This window comes from Opisthocomus hoazin, chromosome 3, assembly GCF_030867145.1.
Source record: "Opisthocomus hoazin isolate bOpiHoa1 chromosome 3, bOpiHoa1.hap1, whole genome shotgun sequence".
In the NCBI taxonomy this organism is placed as follows: domain Eukaryota; kingdom Metazoa; phylum Chordata; class Aves; order Opisthocomiformes; family Opisthocomidae; genus Opisthocomus; species Opisthocomus hoazin.
The window spans coordinates 76,760,233-76,775,943 of NC_134416.1; the positions used below are offsets into that span (position 1 = coordinate 76,760,233).

General features: G+C 38.2%; 1 protein-coding gene across 3 annotated transcripts in view; it reads left to right on the forward strand.

The window, feature by feature from the left end:
- Nucleotides 1-14,907, forward strand: part of GALNT1 (polypeptide N-acetylgalactosaminyltransferase 1) — a 100,881-nt gene extending 85,974 nt beyond the window's left edge. For all 3 annotated transcript variants that reach the window (XM_075416724.1, XM_075416722.1, XM_075416725.1), the window contains 4 exons: nucleotides 7,519-7,658; nucleotides 8,767-8,865; nucleotides 9,604-9,738; nucleotides 12,166-14,907. In XM_075416724.1, the coding sequence (XP_075272839.1) occupies nucleotides 7,519-7,658; nucleotides 8,767-8,865; nucleotides 9,604-9,738; nucleotides 12,166-12,312 (521 nt within the window). In that variant the 3' untranslated portion in view covers nucleotides 12,313-14,907. The remainder of the gene's footprint in view (nucleotides 1-7,518; nucleotides 7,659-8,766; nucleotides 8,866-9,603; nucleotides 9,739-12,165) is intronic.
- Nucleotides 14,908-15,711: the final 804 nt, after the last annotated feature.

Consider the following 15,711-nt stretch of genomic DNA (forward strand, 5'->3'; position numbering starts at 1 on the left):
TACGAAAAGGAAGGTCTTAACTGAAAAGTAATTGTTAGCCAGAGATGTGCCCTGAAGTCTTTTTTGCGCTCTTTCTTCTCTCTCTCTATTTTTTCTAAAAACATGAACGTGATTTATGAATGAGCTTCATGTGCAATAGAATTGAAGCACAGTGGAACGTCAAAGAGCTCAACTGTATGCTGAAAATTAGCCATCCAGCTATGTCCCATAATGTGCTGGAGTCTGGCCTCTGGCTTCTCTGTTGTACGCATTCCAGGTTGAAGAGATCAGAAGTGATTTAAGTGAAATCCTGTAGCAGGAGTGGCAAAAGTTACTCTTTCGGCTTGGTAGAGTTTGCACTTTGCTATCCAGAGTATAGGGGCAAGCTGCCAATATACTGAACTGTGATGATATTTATTATGTTTCTTAAAATGGATTTTAACAAAACAAGAGTATGTAAACCATGAAAGCAAATTTTCTATGAGCTCAAACTTTCTGAAAAAAAATTTCAGGAAAAGAAAGGAAGCCTGGGAAATACAGAATTATTATTACTTTTAAGTACAGGATATATTTGTTGTTCTTTCAGAAAAAAAAATCGAGAGACAAACTTTGGGTAGCAAGAGAAATCCTCTCTAAATACTTGAGACATTAGAGACATTCAACTTTAAATACTAAGTGGTAGTTCTATATGCCACGTCTGCTTTTCCAAAGATATATCTTTAAAACTAGTATTTCCTTATGACTTGCTTATTAAGCCTGTATTAGTATTGAAATTTAAAAGCTGTAATACAATTTAGTGTGAGTCTGAACTGTGTCAAGTTTTAGATTATAGGTATTAAGAACATTTGTGAGAAGAAATGACTGTGGATTTATGGTGGGTTTTTTTGTCTGAAGAGAATGCATTACTCAAATTAGACTGTTTGATACTACTCAAAGCCTTTTGGGTGAAATCGGCAGCTAACAGCTTATGGTTGCTGCCCTGTGTTGTTATTAATGAAGCATTATGAATTCAAACATGATCTGTATAGATATAGCATTCAGAAAAGTTGTCTATAAATAGGTGCAATCATTTTTGGTTAATATTGCTTTTATGCATCCATGTCAAGCGAGATTTTAAAAAGTACTAAGTAGCTAGAACACCTAACTGTAAAAATGACTGATTTCTTAAAAACAAATGTAAATTACTGAACACCATGATAAGGCTTTATTACTTTATATATAATCTCTATAGTCCTTCCATTTCATGTGGTAACCATAAGCTACAAAAGGAGTTGCACTGTTTGAATTTTGTAGGATTGTTGTTTTGATTGGACTTGCTTTCATAGCTTTGTAGTGTTGTGGAATATGCACTTATTTTCCAGTTGGAGAAAAGGAATCAAAGAATTTAATTTAAAACAGAATATGGTAAAGATTTTGAAATGGTGAAAGTAACTTAAGCGATTACCTATAACTGCACTGTGTATTTTCTTTCCTTTCAAAAGGTGCATGTCTGCATGGTTTGTACACTAATGGCCTCAATGATCGGTGGATAGGGATATGTTCTTGCCGAGCTCCTCTTACGGCATCCTGCACCTGCCGACTGGCACACCATCTCCTCAGTGTACCCATGTCTGTATTGACACTGCGCTGAAGTTTGATACTAGAATTTCCAAGTGTTTCAAGAATAGGATCATATAGTACCTGAATAAGTTGAGTTATTCTGAAACTGGTTTGTTGCCTGGGGCTGCAAAGAGGGTAGTTAGTACTGTGGTTCATTCTTAGCTACGATATAATATCTGTTGTTCAGAGAATGAATACATAAATAGACTCAGTGCCGCTCACGCCTCTCACCGCTCAAATCCATAAGAGTTGTGAGGGCCAGTGGGTATTAACTAGAAAGAATTATTACTTTTGGAAGTTCACAAATACCTGACTGTTGTTATTCTGGTATTTCTAATCTTATCTGAGTTTGGCAGACCCTGATTTTACCTGTTGACAGCAAATAATGTCAGTGTAGATTTCAGTAAGTCTTTCTGGCCAGTAGTTGTCTTAAAAACTCAGTGAATCTCTGCTACGATGGCTCGTTTAGACATACTCTGCTTTTCCAGGTATCCTTCTAATATAAAAATTTAAATGTTCTTGCAGAATGGTGGTGTAGTGACCCTCTGGCAGAGTACAATGTGCCGCCTGTGAAATTCTTTGTTAGTAAAATCTGTACTTTCAGTATTACTGCGTCAGTGTCACGACTTCTTGCAAGGAGCAAGGTGAGAATTTTTAAGCTGATGCTGGTTTCCAAGGCTGGGTGCAGATGAGCAAGGAAAACAGGCAGTCGTCTGTGCACCTACATCTTTTTCTCGTTAGTTAGCATGGATGAGAAAATTGGATTTTGGAGGAGGTAATATACTGACAGGCATCATTGAGCCTAGCTAACAAGAAAATTGTTTCCTCCTTTATAACCTTTCTCTTCCTCCTTTATAACCTTTCTCTTCTGCTCCCCTAAGATAGTGAATCACAGAGGGATTGGTCCAGGAAAGCAAACCCAAGATTCTCGGGTAGCTTTCCCACTTCATGTAATCTGTGTTGTCTGTTTTTAAAAAAGGAAAAAAAAAAGAAGCATAGTGCTTGAATGATAGAAACTCAAGAGACTTTTTACTATTGATGTAATGTAGTTAAATGGAAAGCTATCTTCTTGAAAAGTAAGCCTGTAATCCTTTTTTCTTTAATAAGTACAGCCTAGTAGAAATTGTCACTTGTCTGTTTTAAGCTTTTATTCATTTTAGGAGCCATCTCTCTACTCAGAAGTGGTTAGGTACGGATGGAGGTTGGGCAGGGAAGTGTTGCAGCAGCTGCTGCTCAGCCAAAATCAAGTTTATCTCATTGTACGCAACAGCTGTTCTCCGTGACGGTAATGGCACTAGCTGGAGTCTTTTCTCAGTCACCGACCGTTTTCCTCAGTCGTGCGTTACAGCAGGGTGCTGCTTTCTGGGCTGTTTCTTCCTCAGCTATCCGAAAACAGACCCAGCACGTGCAGGTGAATAGTCTGATTCCTGGCTCTAGTCGTTGTGTTCTGCAGACTCTTCCACTTCTTTATTTCTAGTGTTGGTCTTTCATCACTTTCTCCAGCCTAAAGTACTAGGACTGGACTGTCCAAGGTGAGGCTTCACGAGGTGGCAGTGTCAGTCTAACAGCTTGCTGTGAGGAGAGTGCCTTGCTCTTCGTGGCAGGTGATGGGGCTTCACCTCCCCTCACTTGCTGATTGTTCATCTGTGTCAACTGATTCAACTTGCTGAACTTGTCGGGACCATTTGTCCTGCGGGCTGGCTCTCTGCTGGTGAAGCTGGCGCCTGTGTCAGCAGAGGATGTGCAGCAGGAATCCAAAGCTGAGCAAGGGAAAGCTGCCCCTTTCTGCAGCAGCAGCTGCAAAGCAGTAGGTTGGTTCACCAGAGCCACCTCCCCCTAACCTTCTACTAACTACTAATTAATGATAAAATGACACTTGTAGATTTTGTTGGTATCCTTAATTGAAAGGTGAAGCATGGATACTTTCAGACAGTGTGGTTTCCCTGTGCTGCATACGAGTCTGGGTTCCAGGTCCTACATGAGCACCCCTGCTCCTCGTCCACCCTACTTCCTTGTCATTCCACAGCCTCCCGCGTCCCAGCTGGTGAGCTGAAGGCATCCCGAAATGTAACTCCAATGAGCTTGGGCAGAGCCTTGCCTAGCTTCTATGGAAATTAAAAACCAAAAGTTTGCCCTGGAAGGTGTCTTCTGTTGCACTGGGGCTAACTGGACAGGCAGAAGGCCTGAAAAGACAGCATTGGAGAATTACTTGAGCAAGAGCCATCTAGGCAGAGACATAGACGCATTATCCCGAAAACTGTGTCAGTAGGCCTAGTTTCTAATCTCTGCATGCACTTGTGTCTAGCCAAGCATGGTAAATCAAGGTTCAGTATGTACATGAATAATGTTTTTATTTACGGATAATATGGAGGACAGAGAAGGGGCCGAGTCCACGATAGCAGATCTTGCAGTGTAGCTAGGCCTATGTTAAAAACAAGTACTGTGTGATTCTATGTGTGCTTGTTTTCCATTAGTATTCCCTATTAGCTTTAATAGGTAATGGAAATAATGTAGCTATTCAAATTGTTTTTAAATGATTATTGCTTATTGAGTTTCATAATACTAAATAAAAATAAGTACTAGGGTGTTTAACAGACAACTGGTTTTAGATGAAACAGTTTTCATACTGTGCTTTTGAAAATGATTGAGCAATTTATAATCATGATGAAAACATCATGCTTCTTTTTTTTTCAAAGCAATTTAGCATAAATACATTGCCACACATTGAACTTGGCAAGCAAATCTTCAGCTCTTTTGAAATTTTGAGGATGACAGAACTGTTGCAACACAGCTGATGGGAAGCTGAAGTATAAGGTGGAAAAGAAAATTAAACTGAAGAAGGGGTATTCTATGGATAGACATCATTATATGTATGTTTTGTAAGGGTACAAGGAACAACCTTCATATATTACGAATCAGAGTAGTCTGGTACTGCATACCAACCTTCTTAGTCAAGAATAGTGACAGCACAAGCAAGTCCTGAGACAAATCCTACTTTTGTACAAAAGAACTGGTGATGGTGTGATTGCATGAGTTAATATGATTTGTGATTTTTGTCTTATATTAATTTTTGAGTACATTTTTAATTATATGTGTGAAAAAAAGCATGCGATTGTCCCACAGCAAACAGCAAGCCGTATGACAAATACGACATCAGGGAGGTCCGGGCTTTTAATGTAATTAGGGTTGAGGATGTGAGTTGGGGAAAGAAATACATATATTGTAGGGTCAAGTGAAGACAACAGTAGCAAGTACTGTTAAATACTATTTCTGATTTTTTAATTTTATTTATTTTTTTCATGAACCAAACCTAAATATTTGAAAGAACAGCTAGTGGACATGATTGTCTTGCTCATGATCCACATAACTCTAGAGTCTGGCATAATTACCTCCTGGGAGGACGAGTTGATCCAATTCTTTTTTTGTGGTTTGTTTTTTGTGGGGTTTTTTAGCTGAGCCTATAAAAACAAATACAAAAACACTGGAAGGTATATGTCATGGCTGTGTGTATATAAATTTTACCAGTCCGTAGAGGAAATAAAGATTTAGATATGTACCTAATTTTTATATGCTTTGTGTTTTGCAGTTTTCCTAGTTTGCTTCCATTTTTTTCCCCAAAGGAACTGTTACCCATAAGTAGGTGCCACTGCGCTGTATAGTGTAAATGTATAGGAACACTCAAGCTAGCTTTGAGTAATACAGATAAGGTACCAGAACCTGGGAAACGGGGTAATTCCACCTTGTTAGAGGACACCGCTAAGGCAAATGTACTGGTTCTGCAGTTCAGTCCAGCTGCGAACCTGATGCTGACTGCAGTCGATGTGCCAGCATACGGTGCGGTGCCGACCTAACTTCAGAGAGGAATTTTTTCAAACTTTTTTCAGACTAAAAATGGTTAAATGGAATATAATACACACCTTTTATTGCATTGTAACGGAGGGAAAATCAGCTGGCACTTTTCTTTCTACGTGGTGACATTTAAAACTACTTTAAGAAACAGCACGCTTGTATGCCATTAAGTGTCACTTTGCATTTAGTTCTTTATGGTAGTGACTTTAATTCTTATTGCCATGCAGTGATACAACAAAGCCTTAACAGTGTTGTTTTCTGAAGGTCAGTGTAGCAAACTGATGAATGCTTTGAGTATCATAATGTTGTTGTAAGGATGGCATGATAACTGTTTCATCCATCAGCTGCTTTTTTATCACGGAAAAATGAAGAACTCCATACTTAGCTGTGGCTGATAGAGCCTTTCTCTTCTTACCTCATCATCTCTTGAGAGAGTGCTACTTCTGGTGTAGAGGAAAGATTTGCTTTGGCAAAGATAGGGCAGTGTTCTGGGGTGGTGTTTTGTTTTGTTTTGTTTTTTCCTTGTGTTTTTTGATTTTGGGATTTCTTTCGTGACTGGAAAGCCCAAGTTGAAGTTTCCTGGGGTTCTGTTTCAGGAGATTTAAATTTCATTCGCAGTGTTCAAAATGTCATTAAAAGACAAGCTTTCCTTTGTTTCAGTTCCCTTACCCCAGTATAGTTCACCAGCTTTAAGAAGTCTTTAGTTTAAAAAAAAACAAACCCACACAACAAAAAAAACCCCAAAGCAACAAAAAAAACAGCCTAAAAGCCTGGCTAGCATTTTTTTCTTTCTGGAGTATTGAAATTACTAATGTTTTTATTGATATTTACAAGCATTTAGCTAAAATGATGCCTTAATTAAGTAGAAATACACCATCTGCTGGTGGGTCGATTTAATAACACAGTGTGCCAACTTAGAAATGTCTCAAACTCCGTTTCAAAAGGTTAACAATTTTAGAAGTAATTCACAGTCCTCAAAATGGACCGATTTCTGAGAAATGTATGCAGCTCGAGGTGTGTAGTGTGGTGGCCATTTGAGCTGTATTTGTGGTCTGTGAGGGGAGTGTAAATTGCTAGGACTTCTTTTTGTTCTTTTTTGGTTCGGGTTCTTCTTTGGTTTGGCTTTTTTTATAGTGTATTACTTTTGGCCTGTGTGATCCGGAGTGTAGTGTATATAATAATATACTAAATAATATAATACAAAAAAACCCGTGATGACCGAAACCTAGAAATTGTCCTACCCTTTATTAATTAATGTTATTGCAACATTAATGAAAACAGTGCTTAATTCTGGTGAAGCAAAAATAACTGATCACGCACACCTTCCTCAACCAGATGGGACTTGCAGAAATTAATGTTTAGAAGGAATTAAAACAACCGTAAAAGAGTGGAAAGATACAGGAAGAATGAGCAGTTTGATAAATGAGGAGAGGGGAAAAAAAGGCAAGCAAAATACCACAGAAAAATGATAACAGTTCTGTTGGTGAACATACTTCCTGCACATGCTGCAGTTATATTGAGCAAATACTGAATTATTAAAGGATTGGTTCCGTGTATGAAGGCTGCTTTCTGACTGTTTCTTTGTGCAGTTAGACAGATGGTGAAGAGTCCAGCAGGTGGTACCTGGCTTACACAATTAAATTAAAATATAGTTCTCCTTACTCTGCAGAAGGAGACTGCTATGTTATGCTGCATAGTTAATGTACCTCAGTTGCTGCTGGGGGGTGGGATGGCATTAGTGACTATAATGGTTTCAGTCTTTCTCTTGTGATAATTTGAATGCAGTTGCTTACTAAGTCGCTCCACAATCACAGGGAAGAAATTGTCTTGTCTAGCACAGATGTAGTGGTTCCATCTTTTGTGTAATTTTCCAGAGGAAGTAGTCACAAGTCGTGACTAATGTGTCCTCTCTGAAAATATAAACAGTATCATGCTATATTAAAAAAAAGTTGGGTTTTTTTTGTGTAGATGTGACTTTCTAAAGAGAAAGTCTTTCATGCAAGCAGTGTGTTATGCTGATCACTTTTGCATTAAGAGGAATTAGATGAAGCTTACTGGCAGCTGTTAAATAAAAGATTTTTGTTTCTACAGGAGTTACGAAAGTTGATTACGGGGACATATCATCACGACTTGGGTTAAGACGCAAGCTCCAGTGCAAGCCTTTCTCCTGGTATCTGGAGAATGTTTATCCTGATTCCCAAATTCCACGGCATTACTTTTCTCTGGGCGAGGTAAGATTTTTTCCTACATATTTATCTACCATGTGTAAAGTACATTGTGCCATAAGTTGGTTATGTTCTGAACTGAGTAATGCAAACAAGCTATCTCCAGCAAAGTTCAAGTATCTTGCACCTGTGTTCCTGTTGTGTAAAATGATAAATCTGGCTTCTCGGTGGGGCAGAAAACTGAACTTTGGTATACAGTACTTTAAGTTGAATGTTTTCCCTTTTTTACCACAGCACTAAATGTTACATAGAAAGGCTTTAGAAATACTCCTTCAGAAATGTATAGTTCTGGATAACTTTCTGTATAATGTTCTCTGTGGAGAGTATGAGCAGAGTTTTGCTTAAAAAAAATAGACCTAGTCAAGCAAGGACTTTGCCTAAAAAATGCTCTGAACTTTACCTTCAGATCCCTTGTCAGTGACCAGCAAATTCCAGTGATCCCTAAGCCTTGCTGGGCATTTCTCTTTTTTTTCTTTACTGTTTTTTAAGTGACTGCAGAGGTAGTACAGATGATGCTGTCCTAAAGAAGTAGGCACCTACTCTCCCCTACAAGTCATATTGAGCCAAATATTGAGCCTCTTGTAGGGTGGTTTTTGTACTGTTCATTTTTAACAAAATGGAATGGGCGTTCGTGCTACTGCATGAATATCAGGAAACTAATATTCATGCCTGTTTACTATATAGTAATACAGGGTTTGAGGCTGTAACTCGAGAAGTGAGGAAATTGAATCCAGTCACCTGTGATTTCAAGGGGAATTAAACCCACTGTGCCTAGGAGAGTGCTTTAAAACTTCTAGTGGTTTTGGGCTGGAGACTGAATTGTGTCCTTTCTGTTGTAGCTGAGTCTTTGAGCAATAAGAGTCCCCAAGATGGAAAGATCCCAAAAAAAAAGCAAAGAAACAAACATGATTCTGTAACCCAATAGCTTGAACGTTTGCTTGGGAGTTAGAGTCTCAGATGGTGATCTCTCGTTGTAGTACAGTTCTGTATTTTACAATTCATTCACATACCCTCTGGGTGTATAGTGGAGAGAACTGGTGCCAGTGTTGCTTTAGATGGGCCTAGTTCTCTTCAAAAAAACAGCCACCTTTGATGTGCTCTTTTTCACTCCCAGATAAGAAATGTGGAGACAAATCAATGTCTGGATAACATGGCAAGAAAAGAAAATGAGAAAGTTGGAATCTTTAACTGCCATGGGATGGGTGGCAATCAGGTGAGAATTTTTTTTGTGATCTTAATGTATCAAATTATTTGGAACACCTACTTCTCATCAGAACAGTTTTTCAATTATTTCAGTAGTTTTCCTTACAATGTACTTAAGTAGTAAAGTTTAGGAAACCTTCATTAAAAAAGATGCCTGTAAAATGAAATGCATGAGAAGATTTGGTGGTGGTTTGTCATTTGTAGGTTTTGAGGCCTGATTGCAACAGGTTTTAGATAAACTTCCAAACAAAAAATGAAATATGGGGAGTAGACTGCTATAAGCTAGGCTTCATCTTCTGTAAGTTCACTGCAACTGTATCCTAGCTTGATCTCCTGATTGATGCTGTTACTTTAAAAAAAAACCATGCCTGTACCTGAAATGCTGGTTTTAACACACATTTTTCTGAGTGTCAGTTATGGAATTTGTTTTACATTTGTTTTTTCATTCTACTTAATATATTGTTTTCTGGTATACAAAGATTACGGGTGTTGGGGATCCTTCTGTTCATGCAAGTAGCAGTATGTAATTGGAAAATGTCAGTTTTGTCTGAAGAGCTTGTTTATATAGTGTTTATATTTATTCCTTAAAAAAAGAAAATCTCTCTACACATGCTGATGGGGAGGAAAAAAAAAGAAAGAGGGCTAGTGGATGTTAGTGAAGTAACCCACAAATGTTCCCCCTTCCCCCCACCCCAGGGAACTTTTAGTTGAACTTTTTTCAGTTCCTCTCACTTTTTGTTCTGTCTAGGTTTTCTCATATACTGCCAACAAAGAAATTCGAACAGATGATTTGTGTTTAGACGTATCCAAACTTAATGGCCCAGTAACGATGCTCAAGTGCCACCATCTAAAAGGAAATCAGCTTTGGGAATATGATCCAGTGGTAAGTCTTCTAATGACTCGTGACATTCAAATGAGACAACTTTTCTTTCACATGAGGCTACAGAGCAACCTGTTCCTGTGTGGGACCACTATTTGACAGTTAAATTGGGAAACAAAGTCAGGATTATGGTCCTTCTGTCAATAATTCAGGTGTAGTTGCTCAGTGGGCACCTATATTGATTTAATTACCTGTGTGAGTTTTTAGGGAGCTCTTAGAAAAATATTTTCAATGTGCTTTTGGATTCTTGAAGAAAGATAATCTGCTAGTGTAGTATTCTGTTAAGGTGAGATGAACAATGGAAAAATATTCCAGGTGTCTACTGGACCAGTAAAAGGTAATGCTAATGATCTTGTGACAGTTTCAGCACCTGGTGTCTTATCTTGGACAAGGTTAAGAGATACTTTTTTCTAATTAAAAAAATCAGCATCCCAAAATTATAAGGAAGGTTTTACACTTCTAATCATGGCATGGCTAAGGTAGACATGCTTAAAGCAGCTTTATTTTAATTATTCTTGTACATAACGTTCAAAGTTATTTTGAAGTTCATATGTTGAACGGCCAGATCTAGAAATCTGACTGTTGATCTATTCATCATTAATTTGATTTGCAAGCTCTAAAACTAATTTTGTGATCGAGTAGTGCTGTCAAGAGCTCTGACTTATGGCATGACTAGTTAAAAAAAATTAATTCTTAAGCTTGTTAGTTTAAAATCAGTTATTGTGAAAGACAGTTGCAAGACAATTTGTGGCAGAATCTTGCCAGTATAGTCATGATAACTGTTTGATAAAAAAAAAGTAGATATTTAACGACTAAAAAGTAATTTCACTGATTTAAAAAAAAAAAGGGGGGGTGTATTTCTAACTCCATAGACTTCCTATGCATTTTAGTAGCTGAGGTGTTAATGAAACCTACAGCTTTTAAAATTAATAGAAAATATATACGAAGGATGACTTTTTGGTTAGAATAGCAGTTAATGTGGAAGACAGTGGATCTGCACATTGGATTTCCTCACATTGCTAGCAGCTGCTGATAGGAGACTGAAGAAAGCTGTTGAAGGATTTCAGGATTAAATGTTAATTAAAATTATTAAATTAGAGTCTTGGTACCTATCCATTCTCATTTTTAATGTAGTTAGTTTGTCTGACTTAAGATGAGTATTATTACTCCACGTGGTGATTCACCAAACAGCAAGTCCCTTCTGTTTTGTTTCTACCTCATCAATGCCAAGAACATGGCATCTTGAGACACCTGATTGTGATGGTCTGTCTTGCAATGATTGCCACAGACTGTAAAACAGACTTCCCTTATGTCGATGCCAAGACATAAATTTTGTTTTATGTGGTTTTTATCTTTATTCCACCAATGGAAAATCTAGATATACCCTTCAGAGCTTTACTGAAACCTGACTAATAAAGCACAAAGAGAAGTTAGAGAATACTTAGCAAGAGCTCCTGCCCACATAGCTGGGCGACTTTTCTGTAGTTTTTTTCCTTCTGTATCTGTTCAGGAGGCGTGCAAGAAGCCCCTTTCCCTTAATGGAAGGAAAATAAAAGGGGGAGGGGGAACCTGTGTGTTAGTTACTCCTCTACTTTAGTCTATTTGAGCTCCCTTCTTCATTCTTCAGCTGCTGTATGAGTGCAGGAGATTGATGTGCTCAGGTTTTTGTCTTGTTTTTTATGCTTTTCTGCCTGTGCTCATGAGGCCTGCCTGTTCCGCCACTTTTAAGTCAGTCTAGTATCCTGGTTGTGCTGCTGAGTGAGAGAAGACATACTGATAGTATTGCCAGTCAGTACCATAGACAAGTTGATGCACTGATGAGTATCCATAGTGCAGTGGCAGGAAATGCAGCTTCTGAAGGTCTCTCCTACATGAGGATAATGCCGAGGTAGGTGAAGTGGTGTATGGCAGACTGTGCAAGTAAAATTAGTAGATACTGGGAAAGATACATATGTATTTGTATTTGTACACTTTGTTTTAAAAACATGTGTTTTAAAAAGAACATAGTACTAAAGTAGCATATTGTAAGGTCAATTTTGTGCCCCCCATGAGAAAAAAGTGTGCTTGTGAATACGTATTCAACATGTTCATTCTAACTAATAGTTGAAGTTGTATGTCTTAACAAGCTTTAATTTCTAACTCCTCGGATATTCCCAGCAGTATAGTCCTGTTTAAAGAATGATGGATAGAAAGAACATAATTTAGAAAGTTCAGACTGTTCTGTTTTTCATGAACAAGATTTTTGGTATCTACAACATTAAAGAGCATATATATGTAGTTCCTAATTCTAAAGAATAGAGTCAGTAACCAAGGGGCCTTGTCTAGTACCTGTTTACCTATGGAAGAATTTTAATGGCCAGTAGAAACTTTTTGGCTAGCTTATGCGTGATGATTTTTGTAAAACTAATTGCTTTTTATTTTGTCTTCAAGAAATTAACCCTGTTGCATGTGAACAGTAACCAGTGCCTGGATAAAGCCACCGAAGAGGACAGCCAGGTACCCAGCATCAGAGACTGCAACGGCAGCCGCTCCCAGCAGTGGCTGCTTCGCAATGTCACCCTTCCAGAAATATTCTGAGAGGTTCTAAAGAAAAGCAAGGTTTGACTGGGCTACCTCGGCTGATATTTTGGCTACACCGTTAAGTAGCAACAGAAGAAACTTCTGCTTGGCAGAATACAGAGTTCGTCAGCTGTTAGAACTCCTGCAGCTTCTTGGTAGCTGTGAAGCAGCCTTCCTGGATGAGGATGTGAAACTACCACACACAGTAGTGAAACTGCGCCCACTGATGTTTACAAGATCGAAAGAGTTTCTTCCAGCAAATAATTTAGAGAATGTTTGGACAGTGGAAACATAATCAATGAAATAGTCTCTCTGAAAAGCTGCATATCGTTGTAGTTTGCTTGCACATCAGTAGCCTCTGCTGAAAGTGCTGTCGTAATGAAGAAAGTTCCAAGAATTTTTTTTCCTGGTTAGCAGTGGTAACCAGACTACTAAATATAGATCCACAAATAAAAGAGAGAGAGAGCTGGAAACCAGATTCAGTAACATGAAATAAGAATTCTGTGGTTTAAAAACAAAAAGTAAACAGGGTTTAATGGAAACTAAATCAGAACTATGAAAAGTACAATTTGTTATAGTGAAGTATCAAATTTATATGTAGATTTTATACCTCAGTGGGGGAAAATAACCAAGTCAAAAGGCAATTGTTTCTCTTTTTCAGTTGTGTGATAGTCCATAAATACTATTTTTCTTTTCCTGGTGGGTCTAAAATTATTTTGGGGCACAAACAAAATGAGCATAAGAATAAACTTAGCTCTTGAATGTCAGATCAACTTTTTTCTTTTTTTTTTTTATTTTAATTTCTTGGCTGTTGGAATTGTATCTTTTTATTACTGTCTGAAAACTGGAGGTTAACATGCTGTCTAACTGGGTTTCTTTGTCCCAACCTGCCGTTTCGGTTTATACTTGGGTCAGTCAGCTTATGGACTTTCATGGCCAAACAAAAGAATTAAGTACATTTTGAGATTATTAAGTTAACTTGACAGAATATGCTTAATTCCCAAGACTCATACTACTGTACTACGGTTTTGTTTTCATAGCAATAAATCTTTTGTTCCGTGTTTGATTTCAGTCATCAGAAAGCCAGAAGAAAGCAGTACATGATTTGGGTAGCAGGAGATTGGCAAAACTGAAGATTTTCTGGAATCCTTTTTCACTTCATATTCAGATGTGCTTCATTGTCAAGTGCATATTTAGATTAGACTCTGAATTGTAATGTTGATCTGCTGCTTTTTTCTAATAAAATCTAAAGAAAAATAGCTAAATTGGCATGGTTTTTAAAGTTAACATAGCCAAAAGCAATATGACTATGTCATTACATTGGTCTGCATTTTTTAACTGAATTGCTTAGTTTTGTTAAGAAAAATCTGTGTGGGTTGAAAATGAGCCACTGAACTCTTGGAGTGTATGTTGAATTTTCTTTTGGAAAGAAAAACGAGATTCGGTTAACGGAGAGGATATTTTTATGATCAATATCATTGTTTGGCCAACTGTCCTGTAAAGCAGATTAAACCTAGACTCATGCAACAGTTGTGTGGAATTTATATTTGTATGTTATGACCATTTTAGATTTGCTATTCCAAGTTACTTCAGTCCGTATCATCTGCATTATTTCTACAGCAGTACACAAGAGTTTTCACACAAAAAGCAGGGGAAATATTAACAAATTGCAGTATTATGTTGCTACTTCAAAAATACATAGGATACAATGATGTGGGATTAATATCAGATAAAGCATCTAAATATCTAACTATCTTTCATTGACCTCTGTTTTTGGATAGCCCTGCAAATCTTGTGAGGTCAAAGTGTGTTTATGAAGGTAGTGGTATTTATCAGAAAGATATTGCAGTATGCCCAAATGACTTAAAAAAAAAAATACCCAGAACAACTCTTAGTGGTTATAATGAGAAGAGTTATTCCTTTGGTGTGGTCAGTGAAGAGGATGGGATGGGTGACAGTGTCATCATTTGTAATTGATACATTTTCTTGCTCCTTAGGTCCTCTGTGGTCCCTCTTGCTTTTAGTTTCTGAAGTACAGTTTGTGGTTGTCTGATACTGCGTATTAGCCCACCGAAATACTGTTGGCAGTCTTCTGCTGTGTTACGAGTGCATGACAGTTTGGGTCATGTTTTGGATTTTATTTTAGTTTATCTTGGCAAAGTAGCTTTGGTTTTGTGAGGGTGGGGTGGGTAAAAATGAGGCTGTGTATTAGTTCAGAAACAATTTCCCAAACTCAAAATACATTCCTTTAAAAACATTGCCAGTAAAGAAGCTCTAAATCAGAGGTGGGTAATCTTTTGTGGAATGAGAAGCAGGAGCATGGGAAGTGCAATGTAGAAGTCCTGTAAGTTTTCAACGTTTCTTATATTTAGTGTTTCAGATTTCATAAGTATATGGCACATCAATGAACATACAACAATGAATGTATTTTCACTTTATATTTTTAACTCTTGTGATTACTGCTGTGATAGCCTGTTAAGAAAACTGAAGTGCTATGGCTTCTAATGTAACTAAACCTGTAGGCAGGCCACAGGGTTACTATGATTTTGACCCTTGTTAATTTGATGAGTCATTTCATATGTTGGTCAAATAAAACTGCAGTAAAAATCATCACACAGCTAAAAACGCACGTGTCAAGTCGTCAGTGTCAGAAAGCCGAAGCAGCAATCCAACTTCCAGCCTGTACCTTACCGATCCTTACCAAGGTTGCCCTCTCCCCGTGCTGAGTACGAGGAGGGGAAGCAGCAGCCTGGAGAGTGTCTGCAGGCTCTTGGTGTTTGCCTCAAACCCCCTGAGTGGGGCCAGCCCCGTGGTGGGGCAGCTGGGGCTGGCTGGCCCAGGCTGTGCTTGGCTTGCCCACCTCACCGCGGCACCAGCTCAGCAGGCTGCGGTGATGGACAACACCGGGCTTCTGCAAGCATTCCCTGTCCCTTCAGTAGCATGCATTTCAAATACTCTGTTGTATTAAGCATCTTTCAAATGTGGCCACAGAACAGCTTTCCCACACGGTTTGCTTCTAGTTTCCCTTCCCTACCACGATCTGTTGTCAGAGCTCCCTGCTGAATGTGAGCTTCCGCAGTGACTCTGTTTGGCTGTAGTCTCCCAGTGGTGGTCCTCTGCTTACAGGCACAGTGCTTCTATGTCCCAGCTTTGGATAGGAATATTAGGAGGCTCTATCCTTTCAGAGTTGCTGGCATACATAATTCGTTCCATCTAATTTGTCTTCCCATACTGAAGTCTTGAGTTAGAATTTTTTTTTCTTTTTTTTAGAACCTCGGTAGCTATTTTTATTTAACCTGTTCTGAAAAAAAAAAGCATTGTGTTTTTTCTTACTGTGTAACATACCTGTGGTATTAGGTATATGAATAATTTCTAGTAGAAATCCCACTCTGCTTTCCAGTGCTTCTATGTTTATGG